Source organism: Staurois parvus, unplaced genomic scaffold, assembly GCF_062004578.1.
Source record: "Staurois parvus isolate SC_StPar_1 unplaced genomic scaffold, SC_StPar_1.0 ptg000432l, whole genome shotgun sequence".
In the NCBI taxonomy this organism is placed as follows: Eukaryota; Metazoa; Chordata; class Amphibia; order Anura; family Ranidae; genus Staurois; species Staurois parvus.
The window spans coordinates 12,552,578-12,569,828 of NW_028318228.1; the positions used below are offsets into that span (position 1 = coordinate 12,552,578).

At 40.9% G+C, this 17,251-nt stretch overlaps 1 protein-coding gene across 1 annotated transcript in view; it reads right to left on the reverse strand.

The window, feature by feature from the left end:
• Positions 1-1,987: 1,987 nt before the first annotated feature.
• DET1 (DET1 partner of COP1 E3 ubiquitin ligase) overlaps positions 1,988-17,251 on the reverse strand; it is a 69,979-nt gene continuing 54,715 nt past the window's right edge. Inside the window, exon 4 of the mRNA XM_089687667.1 lies at positions 1,988-4,733. Within this exon, the coding sequence (XP_089543793.1) occupies positions 4,544-4,733 (190 nt within the window). The 3' untranslated portion in view covers positions 1,988-4,543. The remainder of the gene's footprint in view (positions 4,734-17,251) is intronic.

The window sequence follows — 17,251 nt, forward strand, 5'->3', positions numbered from 1 at the left end:
CATCTTGTACCTATGCAAAAGGTTATTGCGGGATAAGGCTGCCAGTTCAAACTCTCTCATTGCAGTGGTGATGGCTACAAGAAATACCAACCTATAACTGGGAGTGGAGAGGTGAAGGTCTCTAAAGGGGTCAAACAGCAGTTTCTGAAGCACAGAAATAAAAAAAAATTAAAAAAATCACAACAGATTCCGGTTCCTGTACCTGGAGACAAACCTGCCCAATTTACTCTTGGACCTGAAGATCAGGAGGTTAACATATGGTGTCCTGCACCTATTACTCAGATCCTGGAATACCTTCAGGTCTAAAGACCACTGTCCTGGATCTAGGAGCTGCTGGCTGAGGTACAATGTCTGCCAGTGATCTCCACCTGGAATGTACACAGCTGACAAGGCTGGGATGTGACGTTTTGTCCCGCACAGGATCCATTCTACCTTTTCCTGTGGCAAAACTTCTGGTTCCTCCCTAATTATTGATGTAGGCTAGAAGTTACAGGATGTTGATCGGATGACAAGACGTATGACGCCCAAAGTTCTAGGCAACGATGGACTGGCATCCGTTGTGAGGTTTCTCTTAACCACCCCCCAGTTCGGCCGTTGTATATAAACGGCCGGATGGTGGCACTGCAGGGTCGGGTGGCCATTTATAAACGGCCTCCCCGCATCCTGCTTGTGCGCGCTCCCTGGGAGCGTGCAGCACCGCGATCCGGTGCCCGCTGTGTTCTCCGGACACAGTGGAACACCGATCGTCGGATAGGACCTCTGTACGAGGTCCCGATCATGTGATCACTGATTGGCCAATCAGTGATCACATGCATGCAAAGTAGTAAGCAAGATGTCACTTGTGACATCATTGCTTACTACGTGTGAAATCTGTGAATGATCACAGAGGTCACATGGTACAAGGCTATTCACGACAGCCTTGTACCATGTGACAAGCTGTGACCAATCACAGCTCACTCAGTAGTTCTCAATGGCTGCAAGAATGCAGCTAGAGAGGAGAAATGATTGGTTTAATATCCTATATGGGTGTAAAAGCAATCGGTGTAAAAAAAAAAAAAATCTTCACCACCCCCCACAAGTAGTACAGTGTCACCATGGTGACACTGTACTGCTAGGGTGACAGTATGTAAAAAAAAAAAATTAATAAAAAATATTAAAAAAAAAAAATGTAAGAAAAAAAAATGTTTAAAAATTATAATTTTGGTTATAAAATTAATTTGGGTTATTTTGTTTTTTACTAAAAATATAACGGAATAAATTTTGGCCAAGATTTATGATGAAATACTATTTATTTGAAAAATTTTATGAGAAAACACACTTTTTTTCAAAATTTGTGGACTTTTTAATTTACATAGCAAAAAAAAAAAAATCCCAGTGGTGAATAAATACCACCAAAATAAAGCTTAATCTGTCTAAAAAAAAAATGCTAAAAAATTCATATGGGTACAGTGTTGCATGACCACGCAATTGTCATTCAAAGTGTGATAGTACTGAAAGCTGAAAATTGGCCTGGACAGGAAGGGGGTAAAAGTGTCCGGAATGGAAGTGGTTAAAGATAGGAAGGACTTCCCAAGTCCAGAGCCAAGCTAAGGACAAACTGTGCGTGGCGACAAACAAATTGGTCTGTCCAAAGACTGGATCGATTTGTCTATTCCTGGGTCTGTCCAGTCCAATTCAGCTCAGAGGAGTCCAGGCGCAGCACATGGCCATGCTGAATAGCTGCAATCAAAGAGACCAGCCCAGCAGAAATGCAGAGATGACGTCTTGATTGAAGAAAAAAAATAGTGCTCTTAAAAATAGAAGAGTCTCTTTCACAGCAGAGCTGATTTAAACACATCCATATCCCTATGACAAAAAAAAAAACCTGAGGCATGCTGGTATTAGAAGAGGTTATCCTGGGCAGGCCTACAATTTTTATGTTTGCCAGTGTCCAATCCTCCTGTAGGCAGCAGTATAACACAAAGAAGAAAGACTGTCTCCTTCAATGGACGAGAAAAAAAATCTGTTTAATATCAAATATAATTACTATTTCATACAATGAATGACAGGAGGAGTCACTTAAAAATATAAAGAACTACTTTAAGCTCAAGCACACCTGGGGACTTTTGAGGTGCCAAACAATAGATTTAACAGATTGATAAAAAGTTGTAATTTTTACTTGGTAATTAACACACTAAAATAAGACCAATAAAGAGGTTGTAAACCTCAGACATAAAAAATAAACAAAGCATATCCCTCTATAGTGTGTAATTGTCTCAATTAAAAGCACTGTCATTTCTGTCTGCTGCCTCCTTCCTCTATTATCAGCACGGGTCACTTCTGACAAATTTTCCTGACACAGAGAAAAATGGTGACGGGAAGGAAACTCCAGCAAATTGACAGCCTCAGTTTTGTTCCTGTGAGCTGTGTGGAGGACGGTGTGTCCCTTCCCTCCAATCAGCTCTCAGAACTCTCCTCACTGGGCTCCACAGAGTGCAATTTCAGCTCTCTGCCCCCTTTTTTCTGAATTCTCAGGCAAGCTTATAAATTCAGCACTTTTAATGGATGTAGAGAAGAGCAGATAAACAGGTTTAACATGTAGGATTTATTTAATCTCAGTGTATCACCTGAGGCCAGTCACTTCACTGGTTTATGTAAGTGCCAGTTCACATATATGCAGATTGGATGTGGTTCAAACCACATCCAATAAGCATGACATGTGAAGTAACATTTCTTCCTATGGTGCCTGTTCACATATGTCAGTTGCACTGGCAGTGCAGATTCAGTGCGTATTGAAAAAGAGTCCTGTATGATTTCTGAGCAGTGCGGTCCGGTTCAGATGCAGATTACAGTCTTTTGGCTTCCATGGGAACCGTTTCTAAACTGCACATATCATCAATTGTGAACAGGAAAAAATCCTGACCTGAACCTGATCTAAACCTAACCTGAATCGCTGAAAAACGACTGTGTCAATTAGCTGTGAAACCTGAGCTTCGATTGGCACTGCCCATGCGTGAATCCACACTAAGAGTTTACAACGACTTTAATATGAATACAATTCCTTTTCCACAAGGAAGGACATCTTTTTAAATACCAGAAATATAAAAGTATGAAGCAGAAATGACTTTGGTGTCTAAAAAAGTTCCCAGGTGTGTTTGGGCACAAAGCAGTTATTTAGTATTAGTAGGATGCAGTGTCAACCCATCTGTCAGTCCTGCATATATAGCTTTCATTTTATAAATATAAAACTTTTAATAAAAAATAAAGGCTACATGGCTGTTGCACTAAGAACTTAGTGTTCTGTTGAGGATTGGAGTACAGAAAGGGAATGTTATTAATGTATATGCCTGTAGTGCAACCTAAAAAAAGAAAGAACATTCTGGACAAGACAATAAAGTACGCCACAGACTCAACACTGCTGGCTGAGCTCCATTGTTCAAGCTAATCTATATCACTACGCATCATCCAAGGGTACAGGATGCCTAAACATACTATACACAACACTGAGAACTTATTTGTTAAATAAGACCTCTACCGAAAACAATTCCTCTTTAGGGTGAAGAGAAATGGTGCAAGCCAGTAACTTAACAGATCTAAATATATCCTTGAGTCTTACCCTTTTTTGTTAATGCTGCCATATGTTAGAATATGGTGCCAGCATCAATGAACTCTTTGGGGAAATTCTACAATAGCGTGCTTACAAAGATGCTGCTGTAACGATAAGTCCTGAGTTCACTCACCATGCATCCTAAACTAAATTATTTTGGGTAGAAGCCTTCTTTAAAGTGCATGACAGTGACTTTTAGAAAATAAAACCAAATGACAGCATTTTGCTGCATCTTCTTTGCTGGACAATTTCTATTTACAAAACACAAAATTTGAATTAGTCTTCTAAGGCCCCTTTCACACAAGCGGACCCGATCAGACCCTCCATTCTCCTCTATGGAGCAACGGGTGTAAACGTGGCTATTTATACTCGCCTAAAGCCAATCCGATACGCTAAAGATAGAAGAATGGGGAACTGTTCCACTTCCGTCTAGTGGATTGGATGGCAGTCAGGTATAAACTGACATGAGGTTCGTTTACATCAGACAACCCATAGAGGACAGCGGGCTGTGTCTGTGTCTGCATAAGCCAGGGGTGTCCAAACTATGGCCCTCCAGCTGTTGAAGTACTACAAGTCCCATCATGCCTCTGCCTCTGGGTGCCTTGCCTGTGGATGTCAGAGTCTTGCAAGGCCTCATGGGACTTGAGGTTCCTCAACACCTGGAGGGCCATAGTTTGGACGCCCCTGGCATAAGCGGAGCAAACATGGACCAGCCATCGGACTGCTGAGCTGACAGATCCCCCACTGAGCAAGCGGATTCCGAAGGGGCATTAAGTTTTACGTAAACATTATGCAGGTTACCAGAGTATGTTTTTATGCAGATCACCTTGGTAAATCTGGAAACCTTGCGGTATTGCGGCAATGCAATGTTTTGGAGCTACATAGTCTCACTTAATTATTAACAAAAGTGATAAAAAGGATAAGTTAAGGCAGAAAGGCTTAGAGTCTGTACTTTTGCTATGTACATATATGTCTCATGTGAAAGTTCACTACATATTCTGCATTAGTCCTCTGTACAGATATTGCAAATGGTTCAAATGGATGAAAGGTAAAAGCCACAAGCCTGCGCACTGTGTGGTTGATGGGTCGTCCAAGAAGGCCAGCCTGGATTTTAAACTTCAGAAGTCCAGAATCTCTGGCATAGAATCTAAGAATAAATAAGAAAAATATGTTATGAAAATTGTAAAGTTAATTTTTTAGATTTTCAGTAATCCGTTCATGTAGGCATAGAACAAGTATAAAAGCTAAAAAAACTTAAAATCTGCGCTTAGGTACTAACAAAATTGGAATAAAACTGCCACCTTACAATTGTGATACCAAAACGCAAGAAATGATAAACCATACAGTCATGGCCAAAAATATTGGCACCCCTGCGTTTCCATCAGAAAATGCACCACTTCACCCAGAAAATTGTTGCAACTGCAAATGTTTCGGCATTCTCGTGTTTATTTCTTTTGTCTGTATTGGTATGACACAAAACAGTGAAGAAAGAAAAAGCCAAACCTGACACATTCCATGCAAAACCCCAAAAATGGACTGGACAAAATTATTGGCACCTTCTCAAAATTGTAAGAAATAATTGCATTCCAAGTTTGTGATCCTGTAATTTGTAATTAAATTCACCTGTATCAGTTAACAGATCTTAATGTTCCTGGGTCCACTGTGTGCAACATTGTCAAGAAATTTACAGCCCATGGCACTGTAGCTAATCTCCATGAACGTGGACGAAAGTGAAAAACTGGATCAAAGATTGCAATGAAGAATTGTTTCAATGGTAGATAAAGAACCTCGATCAACTTCTAGACAAATTCAAGCTCATCTTCAGGCACAGGGTACATCTGTGTCAGCTCGCAATATACGTCTCCATCTGAATGAAAAGGGACGCTATGGTAGAAGACCCAGAAGGACCCCACTGCTGACACAAAAACAGAAAAGAGCCAGATTGGAGTTTGCCAAAACTTACCTGAGAAATCCAAAATCCTTTTGGGAGAATGTGCTGTGGACAGACGAAACAAAATTACAGCATTTTGGTAAAGCCCATCATTCTGCTGTTTTCAGAAAAAGAAATGAGGCCTTTAAAGAAAAGAACAAAGTCCCTACAGTAAAACATGGTGGAGGTTCAATGATGTTTTGGGGTTGCTTTGTTGCTTCAGGCACTGGATGTCTTGACCGTGTGCATGGTATCACAAAATCTGAAGACCACCAAACAATACTGGGGTGCAATGTAGGGCCCAGTGTCAGAAAGGTGGGTCTCTGTCAGAGGTCATGGGTCTTACAGCAGGACAATGGCCCAACGTGCATGTCAAAAAGCCCCTAGAAATGGTTTCAGACAAAGTGCTGGAGAGTACTGAACTGGCCAGCAATGAGCCCAGATCTCAATCCAATAGAGCTCCTGTGGAGAGATCTCAAAATAACAGTTGGGAAAAGGAACCCTTCCAATCTGAGAGACCCGGAGCAGTTGGAGAACGAAGAGTGGTCCAACATTCCAGTAGAGAGGCGTAAAAAACTCACTGATTGTTACAGGAAACAATTGATTTCAGTTATTTTTTTCCAAGGGGTGTTCCACCAAATAATAAATTGGGGGTGCCAGTAATATTGTCCAGTCCATTTTTGGGGGTTTTCGTTAAATGTCAGGATTTGGCTTTTTGTTTCTCCACTTTTTTGTTTCATACCAATACAAACAAAAAAATAAACATGAGAATGTCCAAACATTTGTAATTGCAACAATTTTTTTCTAGGCAAAGTGGTGCATTATCTGACAGAAATACAAGGGTGCCAATATTTTTGGCCATGAAAAAAGCGGCACTAAATTACTGACTAAAATGAATCCCAATCCTTAATACAAATGAATGATATATACGTAACAAGCACAACAATAATGTGCAGTAAAGCAAATATAATGGTAATACAAACAATTTGGTTTTTACAAAACCAATTAATATCAACTATTGTACAAAAATCATTACTAGTAAGTTCAGAATCGTACAAGGGAAAATCCAGTGAAAAGTCCACAAAAGTAAATTACACAACAAAAGAAGTCCAATAAAGGATGAATGTGAAACGACTGTTTGCCACCAAGTCCCCGTGCTTCTTGTTCCTATCCACCACCATGTGCCACAATTAAAAGGAGCCTCTTACCAGATGTATTGGACCATTTATAAATGGTCAAGCAGCACTCTATACCATCCAAATCCTAGAAACACTTCAAACTCAGGATGCACTCTCCTTTTATATCACTCCACCGCCATTTGAGATATACCATAATAAAACAAATATAATCCCATGGTGAAGTATGATTTAATAAACAAAATTTTTAAATACTTAACCATACTTCACCATGGGATTATACGGATTTTATTTTTGTGAAAGTGAGTCAAACACAATACTCTGTTCTAACAGTGCCATGGTAGTGTAAATCCCTTCTTGGCTGCTGGCCAGAAAAAAAGGAACCTTGTATTTCACAAGTCTGTGATACATTTACTCCACTTCCAACAGATCAGCTCAGGCATCCTGTAATTATATTTAACTGTTTTCTTTTGTGGGGAATAGTCCAGGTTGAATCTGCATACCATATCCGTTTTGAAAAAGAAGAAAAATAACCAAAAAAACAAAAAACAAAAACCACACTGTTCTTGTTTTGTCCCTTTCACTATATATAGGTCTACTAAACAAATCACTTAACAATAGCTGTCCCTTAAAGAAGGTTACATAAAGATTAACTCCACTTTTTCTGACAAACAAATAAAAAATTCCCATCTGGGTGATCTATGTACATTGCAGGGATTTTAACAAACTTTGTCGCAGATTCCGATCTTTTGCTATTCTGAAGAAATAGTAGTTTGTCTGTGTCCATGTGCAGAGTGAATCTGTATGGGAGAGGTTTTATAATTATCAATCAGCTGCTGCACTTGCAGAGCTTTAATAAGGAAAGTGTCAGGGTCTGCATCCCTTTAAATGTTTTCTCCTTTTGGGAGTATCTCACCAAAAATGACATTTTTGTTGCAGGGATGCTCAAAATCTGACTTGTATCTTAATGCAGACATTTGGGAAATCAGTATGCAATCACACAAGCAGGAAATGGCATATCGGGGGGTGGTCTGTATACCATCTGTGCACAGAACACCTCCGGGTAGCCATATTAAAAATCATTTCACTGAAAAATTACAGAGCTGCAGATTGAAAAAGGAAAGGCAATTTTTAATAGCATTCAATTATAATAGGCCTTGTATTGTAATTGTATACACTATATTATTTTTTTTTTCATTTGCTCATTTTTTTCCCACGAAAGTGGAGTTACTCTTTAAAATATTTCATATGATTTCATCAATTTCAGTTTTATAGCTTGAAGATAAAAAAAAAAACAGTCAAGACTTACCGGTAACTCCTTTTCTAGAAGTCTTCCAGGACAGCCCCTTGAGACGTGGAGCTCCTTCCTGTAGGACAGGAAACACGTAAGCCCAGAACCTTAAAAGGCGGACCTCCAGGCCTCCCTCTTCAGTTTTCCCCAAGAACCACAAGAAGGCACTAAAAGACATAACCGTTTATGCATAAGCATGCATTACTGTACAATACTTAGGGTGGGAAATACCGACTGTCCTGGAAGACTTATAGAAAAGGAGTTACCAGTAAGTCTAACTCTGGTTTTCTCAAAAAGGTCTTCCAGAACAGCCCCTTCAGATGATAATCAAGAACCTACCCACTAGAGTGGGGCTACTGCCTGGAGGACTTTGCACCGAAATGCCTGATCCTTGCTAGAAAGCAAATCCAGGCGATAATGTCTTACGAAAATAGAAAAGCTGGACCAAGTGGCCGCCTTACAGATTTGTTCTGGTCCAGGATGCCGACAATGATCTGGTTGAGTGTGCATTAACAAACGGGGGAGGAATCTCTAATACGTTATACGATTCATCCTAATACATCTAGCTATGGTGAATTTGGAAGCATTGAAACCCTTCCGCGTTCCCGCAAAAAGAACAAAAAAGAGAATACGATTTTCTGAACTCTCTGGACCTACCGAGATAGGCAAAAAGGCTCCTTCTAACATCTAATAAACTTAATCTTTCCTTCTCCTTGCTTAAGGGAGCAGAACAGAGGGTCGGAAAAATTATATCTTGAGACCTATGAAAGGAGGAGGAAACTTTGGGAAGAAACCCAGGATCCTTTTTGAGCACAATTCTATTCTCAAAAACTGAGAAAAAGGGTTCCCTAATGGAAAGCGCCTGCAATTCACTCACCCTACAGGCCCAAGAATGGCAGATATCGAACAGTTTTGCTCAGCCCAAGACAGTATGCTGTTTGCAATTGTTTGGAGAGGAGGGCTTCTTGTACTCCTGTTTGTTGATGCATGCCACCATAGCCATATTGTCTGAATGGATCTGCAGGTGACGGTCTATTAGATCAGCTTGAAAAGCATCCAGCGCTCTCTGGACTACTAGAAACTCTCCCCGATCTGAGGATCTCTGAGCTTCCCCCCAAGGACCACAACCCCTGGGTCGCTCTGTCGCCTAGATGGACTCCCCATCCAAAGCTGCTGGCATCAGTTGTAATAACCGGATAAGGTGTGGTTCATTCCAGACCCGTGGCTAGACTGTACTGCATTTGCCACCACCAAAGGGATCTCTTGATCCTGGATGGGAGCCGGACTGTAAGATCAAGTGCAGACCTGGCCCCGTTCCAAACCCTGCAGTGGACACTGGTGGAAAAGACTGCAGTGGACACTGGTGGAATCTCGCCCAGGGAACAGCCAGGAAGTATGATGTCATGAGACCTACTGCCCTCATGATATCCCTTATTGTAATAGACAAGTTGTTCTGCCAGCACCTGATCTATCTTGAGAATTGTTTCCCGTGGAAGGAAGATCTTTCTTTCTGCAAAGGAAATCTCGTACCCCAGATAGGTAACTCTCTTGGAGGGAGCTAAACATGACTTGCCTCTGTTTATGAGCCACCCCAGACTCTGAAGTAAGTCCTGGGCAACCCACAGATCCTCTGTCAACTGTTGGTGAGACCTGGCCACGAACAGGAGATCGTCCAGATTTATTTATTTCAAGTACTTATATAGCGCCGTCAATTTACTCAGCGCTTTACACATATATATTGTACATTCACATCAGTCCCTAACCCTCAAGGGGCGTACAATCTAAGGTCCCTAACTTACATTCATACATACACATATTAGGGCCAATTTAGACAGGATCCAATTAACCTACCAGCAAATCTTTGGAGTGTGGGAGGAAACCAGAGTACCTGGAGGAAACCCACGCAGGCACAGGGAGAACATGCAAACTCCAGGCAGGTGGTGCCGTGGCTGGGATTCAAACCAACGACCCGAGTTCTGCCAGGCGGAAGTGCTAACCATTTAGCCACTGTGCTGCCCAGATAGGGAATGATCATAATAGACCTCATTCTTAGGGGGCCAAGGCCTCCGCAAGCACTTTCGTAAACATTCTTGATGCTGAGGCCAGACCAAAAGGTAGAGCCCAACACTGCCAGTGGTGGATCTCTGTACCAATCCTTACCGCTATTCTTAGGTAGTTCTGACACGCATGTTGAATGGGGATGTGAAGAGATGCATCCCTCAGGTCCAGCGTAGCCATGAAACTATCTGGGTAACGGATGTTTTTTACAGAGAAGATCGATTTCATCCTGAAGTTCTTGCATCTTAAAGACTGATTGAGAGGGCGCAGGTTTAAGATAAGGCGAAACTTGCCCATGGGCTTTTTCACTACAAAAACATGGGAATAAAATTCCATCCCCTGCTCATTCCGGGGAACCGGAGTAAGGACCCGTTGATCCACCAGGTCTTCAATTAGACCACACAGAGCCTGTGCCTTCTCCTGATCCCTGGGAAGGTAAGTTACCAGATACCTGGTGGGGGGACTGGAGTCAAACTCCAACCTGCATCCTTTTTCTATCAAGTCCAGAATGTACGGGTTCAAGGAGTTTGAAGCCCACTGAGGGAGAAAAGGTCCACAGTCTTACTCCCACTGGGTTGAGTCATTGAGACTTGGCAGGGCCCTGAGGAGGATTGCATAAGATCCCCCCCTTAGCCTTGTTCTTCTGCTTTGTCCAATGTTTCTTAGGCTGAACATCCTTACTTTGCTGGACCTGCCTTTTCTGATGAAAAACCCTCCTGGAGTAAGATCTCTTTTTACTCTCTGGAAATGCCCTCTCTTGATCAGCTGTATGCTCGAAGACCTCCTGAATACTTGGACTGAAAAGGTTATCACCTGAAAAGGGTAAGGCACAAAGGCGTAGCTTGGACCCCTGCCAAGGTCTTCAACCATAACGCACTTCTAGCTTCATTCACCAGGGCAGATGTTCTCGTGGCTAGTTTAACTGATCCGGCCGAGGCATCCGCGAGGAAACCTACCACTCTAAACAGCAAACGAAAGGATTTAGTATTTGCAGGAAGTCCCTGCCGAGAGATGTGTCTGTAACTGGGTAAGCCAGCATTCCAGATTTCTGGCGACACAGGTGGCCGATAAAGCCAGATTAAAGCAGATAGAGGTAGAATCCCAGGCCCTCCGAAGCAAAATGACTCTTCTCTCATCCATAGGATCCTTTAGAGACCCCACATCTTCAAATGCTAGATCTGTCTTTTTAGAGACTTTAGATAAGGGGGCATCCAACTTTGGAACTTTATTTCATGGCTGGGATCCATCTTCCTCAAAAGGAAATATCCTTTTAAGACTACCAGAGAAAAAAGGGCTTCCTTTCCCACTCCAGCTTAATGGTATCAACCAGGGAACTATGGACTGGAAAGACCCTAGTCTTTTTAGCATGTAGGCCCTGATACATGAGGTCATGCTTGGACAAACATATGTCCTCCTCCTCAATCTCCAAGGTTTCATAAATAGCCTTAAAAGGAGGTCATCTACATCATCAAGGGCCAATTTGTACCTGGAACCCCTTGAGGAGCAACCTTCTCCATCGTCCTCCTCTGAGTCTGACCCCACTTGTGAGGAAGTAAGGGACCTAGGATCCTCTTCCGGGTTCTCCTCCTCCAATACCACGGTACCCGCAGACTGGGTCCAAGGCCCCAGAGGAGTATGCATTCTATCCAGCAAGGATCTAAATGACTGAAATGCCTCCTAGAAGTCGTGGCCACTCGCCCGCCTTGCGGTCAGGATGTTGACTCGGCCAGTCTTACTGGCACTAGGGCTGGACACCTTCGGCGGTCCTCCTCCTCTGAGGACTGGAAGGCAAACAAGTGCAGCCCCACTCCTCTACTGAAATTGAGGGATTGCACCGGGCAAGGAGGAGGTACTTACCTAAACAGGAGCCACCAACGCCGCTCCTGAGCCTTAGGCTCCTATACAGTTTCCTAGAATGTGTAACCTATCCTTTCCGGAGCAAACACTAATACTGAAGAGGGAGGCCTGGAGGTCTGGGCTTACATGTTTCCTGTCCCGGAGGGAGAAGCTCTATGTCTCAAGGGGCTGTCCTGAGAAATAAAAGTTACAACACAAATGTAAAGTGAAGCCCAAAAATGTTGACACATGCCTTTGAATAAAATGCATTCATTAAATCGGTCTTATTAGAGTATCCAGTATAGAACAAACCAAAAGAATAAACATATGTGCTAGAGAGATGTAAGACATCTTTGTCCAATGAATGCAGAATGGCAGGAGTTGTTAAACAATCAGAAGTTATTAAACCATAACTTTGCACCTTATTTTGACAATATATTTAAAAAGCTTTTTATTCAAAGAAAAGATAATTTTAGATGTTAATGCCACACAGTCAGATTTTTAATTGTTTAATCTAATTAATGTTTTGGGTTTAAAAATGGGAAAATAGAGAATATCTAAACCCCAACTAGATGGCATTCAGTTTGCTAAAACACCGTGCATCAAACAATTGCCGTGATTTTCTTTCAGAAAATAATTATTTACAACCTTTTTCTTCAGTTCCTTTAGCCTCTAACAGTTGTGTCCAATCTATGGCGGCATGTCATTGCTCAGGGTGGGCTTGCAAAATTGGCAGCAAAGTCTGTGCATTTGACATGGCCACTTACATTCTCCCCCAGAAACACATGTAACATGGTGACAACACAGGAGCACAAATGAACACAGGGAGACAGCATTACCACTTTGTAATAGCACGGACAGAGACATTCATGCCACAATCATCCAGCATTATTCTAATGAATGCAAAATGACATTAACATGGTAAAGATCATGCAAGATTTTAGCACATGGTTTTTCTATTTTTTTTAATACAGGAATGCAAAAACATAATGCACAAAGATAACTTTTTTTAAAAAATTTGCTATAAACCAAAAAAAAACAAACAAAAAAACAAACATATATATATATATATATATATATATATATAAACGTATATATATATATATACACATACACACACACATACACACACGCATCTTAACCAGCAAGTATTTTTTTATATGTGCAGGTGATACGTTTTGTAAAAGTAATCCGAGTTGCCAATTAGCCACTGGACCACTTTTACAGGTTGTGGTGCCTTTGTCCCTTTGGGTGCCTCTCCGGGTTCTCCATCCTGCCGAAGAACCCAGAACAGAATCCAGCGATTTGACCAGCTTACCATAGAGCTCATCGGGGACCAGAACATCCCTAATCATCTCTATGGTATTAAAAACTGGAAGCGACATGTATTTTGTCCCTTCCGGTTTCAATATTTAGTTTACAAGCTATTACTATCTTGGTCTGATCTGATGCTGTTAAGGGCAGTTAAGAGGATTTGTCACTGCCTATTGTTATATTACCAGGTATATTTACATTCATATATACTATATGATCACTGTATTGGTGTCACTGAGGATGTCAGTGACCCCAAGTCAGTACCCCCCAATGTCAGAATGTCCGCCGCAGTCCCGGACTCCTGCCATAAGTCGCTGATCGCCGCCATTATTAGTATAAAAAAACCGCTATAACTTTCATGTAAACCAATTAATTTACACGTATTTGGGTTTTTTTTTTTTTTTTTAGCAAAGACATGTCGCAGAATGCATTTTGGCAGAAATTTATGACTAAATTTGATTTTTAAATTTTTTTTTACTGTTTTAATGTTTTATAGCAAAAAGTCCAAAATATTGTTTTTTTTCCCTCAAAATTGTCAGCCTTTGTTTTTATAGCGCAAAAAATAAAAACCACACAGGCGATCAAATACCACCGAAAGAAAGCTCAATTTGTGGGAAAAAAAAAGGATGTAAATTTCATTTATGTACCGTATTGCATGACCGCGCAATTGTCCGTTAAACTAGCGCAGCGCTGTATAGCAAAAAAATGGCGGAAATTGCAGTATCTATACCATAGTTTGTAGACGCTATAACTTCCACACAAAGCAAATAATATATACTTATTGGGATTTTTTTCTACCAAAAACATGTAGCAGAATACATTTTGGCCTAAATTTATAACCAACTTTGAGTTTACTATATATTTTTTATAGCTGAAAGTAAAAAATATTGTTTTTCTTCAAAATTTTTGGCCTTTTTTTGTTTATAGCGTGAAAAATAAAAAGCGCACATGTGATCAAATACCACCGAAAGAAAGCTCTATTTGTGTGAAAAAAGGACGTAAATTTTGTTTGGGTGCAGCATTGCATGACCGCGCAATTATCAGTTGAATTAGTGCAGCGCCGAGTAGCAAAAAGAGGCCTGGTCATTAAGGGGGGTAAATCCTCTGGAGCTCAAGTGGTTAAAATACTTTAACTCATCAGACCAAATAAATGTGCATATATTCCATCTGTTGTAATTAAAAACAAACAAACAATCTGGAACACATAATAAGTCCTCATGCACACGGGACGTTTTTACAGCGGCTGTTTTTGGCTTTTGACGTTTTTTCTACAGCCAGTAAACCCCCCAGCATGTTACCCTATGTGTCCATACACACATAGACTGTAATCAACGTTTTTTGGCTGGAAAGAAAATCCAGAACTAGTGGGTTTCTAGAGGAGTTTTTTAGCTGTAAAAACACTCCAATGCTGAAAGATTTTATTTTTTTCAGGTACTTATATAGCGCCGTCAATTTATGCAGTGCTTTACATATATATTGTACATTCACATCAGTCCCTAACCCTCAAGGGGTGTACAATCTAAGGTCCCTAACTCACATTCATACATACACATACTAGGGCCAATTTAGACAGGAGCCAATTAACCTACCAGCATGTCTTTGGAGTGTGGGAGGAAACCGGAGTACCCGGAGGAAGCCTACGCAGGCACAGGGAGAACATGCAAACTCCAGGCAGGTGGTGCCGTGGTTGGGATTCGAACCAACAGACCTAGTACTGCCAGGCAAAATTGCTAACCATTTAACCACTGTGCTGCCCATGCAAAAAAAAAATGAGGCAAAATGTGGTAAAACGTGGCAAAACAGCGTTTGACCAAAAAAAAAATTTTTTTTTTGGCAAAAGAAAAAAAAAAAACCTCTAAAAAATGCAAAAAAAAGGTGGCAAAACCGCCACTAAACGCTAATACAAAAACACAAAAAATCGCTGGAAAACTCACGTTTTTAATGTGACTTTACACAGCTAACATTACCAGCGTTATTAAAATGCCCCGTGTGCATGGAGACTAACAGAAAAAGACACTATAAAAGATCTACAGTACAGTTGTATACAGTGTTGACATGACATGGTATTCCGTGTACAGTTGCATACAGTGTTGACATGATATTCCGTGTACAGTTGCATACAGTGTTGACATGACATGATATTCCGTGTACAGTTGCATACAGTGTTGACATGACATGATATTCCGTGTACAGTTGCATACAGTGTTGACATGACATGATATTCCGTGTACAGTTGCATGCAGTGTTGACATGACATGATATTCCGTGTACAGTTGCCTACAGTGTTGACATGACATGATGTTCCGTGCACAGTTGCCTACAGTGTTGACATGACATGATATTCCATGTACAGTTGCAGTGTTGACATATGATATTCCATGTACAGTTGCATGTAGTGTTGACATATGATATTCCATGTACAGTTGCATGTAGTGTTGACATGACATGATATTCCGTGTACAGTTGCATACAGTGTTGACATGACATGATATTCCTGGTACAGTTGCATACAGTGTTGACATGACATGATATTCCATGTACAGTTGCATGCAGTATTGACATGACATGATATTCCGTGTACAGTTGCAGTGTTGACATATGATATTCCATGTACAGTTGCATGCAGTGTTGACATGACATGATATTCCGTGTACAGTTGCATACAGTGTTGACATGACATGATATTCCGTGTATAGTTGCATACAGTGTTGACATGACATGATATTCCGTGTATAGTTGCATGCAGTGTTGACATGATATTCCGTGTACAGTTGTATACAGTGTTGACATGACATGGTATTCCGTGTACAGTTGCATACAGTGTTGACATGATATTCCGTGTACAGTTGCATACAGTGTTGACATGACATGATATTCCGTGTACAGTTGCATACAGTGTTGACATGACATGATATTCCGTGTACAGTTGCATACAGTGTTGACATGACATGATATTCCGTGTACAGTTGCATGCAGTGTTGACATGACATGATATTCCGTGTACAGTTGCCTACAGTGTTGACATGACATGATGTTCCGTGCACAGTTGCCTACAGTGTTGACATGACATGATATTCCATGTACAGTTGCAGTGTTGACATATGATATTCCATGTACAGTTGCATGTAGTGTTGACATATGATATTCCATGTACAGTTGCATGTAGTGTTGACATGACATGATATTCCGTGTACAGTTGCATACAGTGTTGACATGACATGATATTCCTGGTACAGTTGCATACAGTGTTGACATGACATGATATTCCATGTACAGTTGCATGCAGTATTGACATGACATGATATTCCGTGTACAGTTGCAGTGTTGACATATGATATTCCATGTACAGTTGCATGCAGTGTTGACATGACATGATATTCCGTGTACAGTTGCATACAGTGTTGACATGACATGATATTCCGTGTATAGTTGCATACAGTGTTGACATGACATGATATTCTGTGTACAGTTGCATACAGTGTTGACATGACATGATATTCCGTGTATAGTTGCATACAGTGTTGACATGACATGATATTCCGTGTACAGTTGCATACAGTGTTGACATGACATGATATTCCGTGTATAGTTGCATACAGTGTTGACATGACATGATATTCCGTGTATAGTTGCATACAGTGTTGACATGACATGATATTCCGTGTACAGTTGCATACATTTGTCGCACAGTACATTACAATGACCGTGTTCCTATTTTCCATCGCCAGGCTAGAGCAGATGGGCAAGGCTGGGCTACAAGTAGGATTCTGTTTAGATGAGAGAGGCAGGCGTGAAGTGTAGCCTATTCACCATAAGTACCATAAAAGCAAATGTTTCCATGGCAACCTGTGTTTCCTTATATTCATGAGAAGAGAATAGCGGGTGAAGGAGCCATGCAGCAGTGACAAGGGTGTTTTGGCGGATTACAACAGCTGTAAAAATAGACTACATCTCTTTATATTTGTGTCAGAAATGTTGCTTCAATGTTATGCCTTAATGGAGGAATCTGATGATTAGAAACAATTAAATTCAGTAATTCTCATTAAAAAAAAACAAAAAAAAAACCCCACATGCTGAACAATTTTATGTCTTTTCACTGG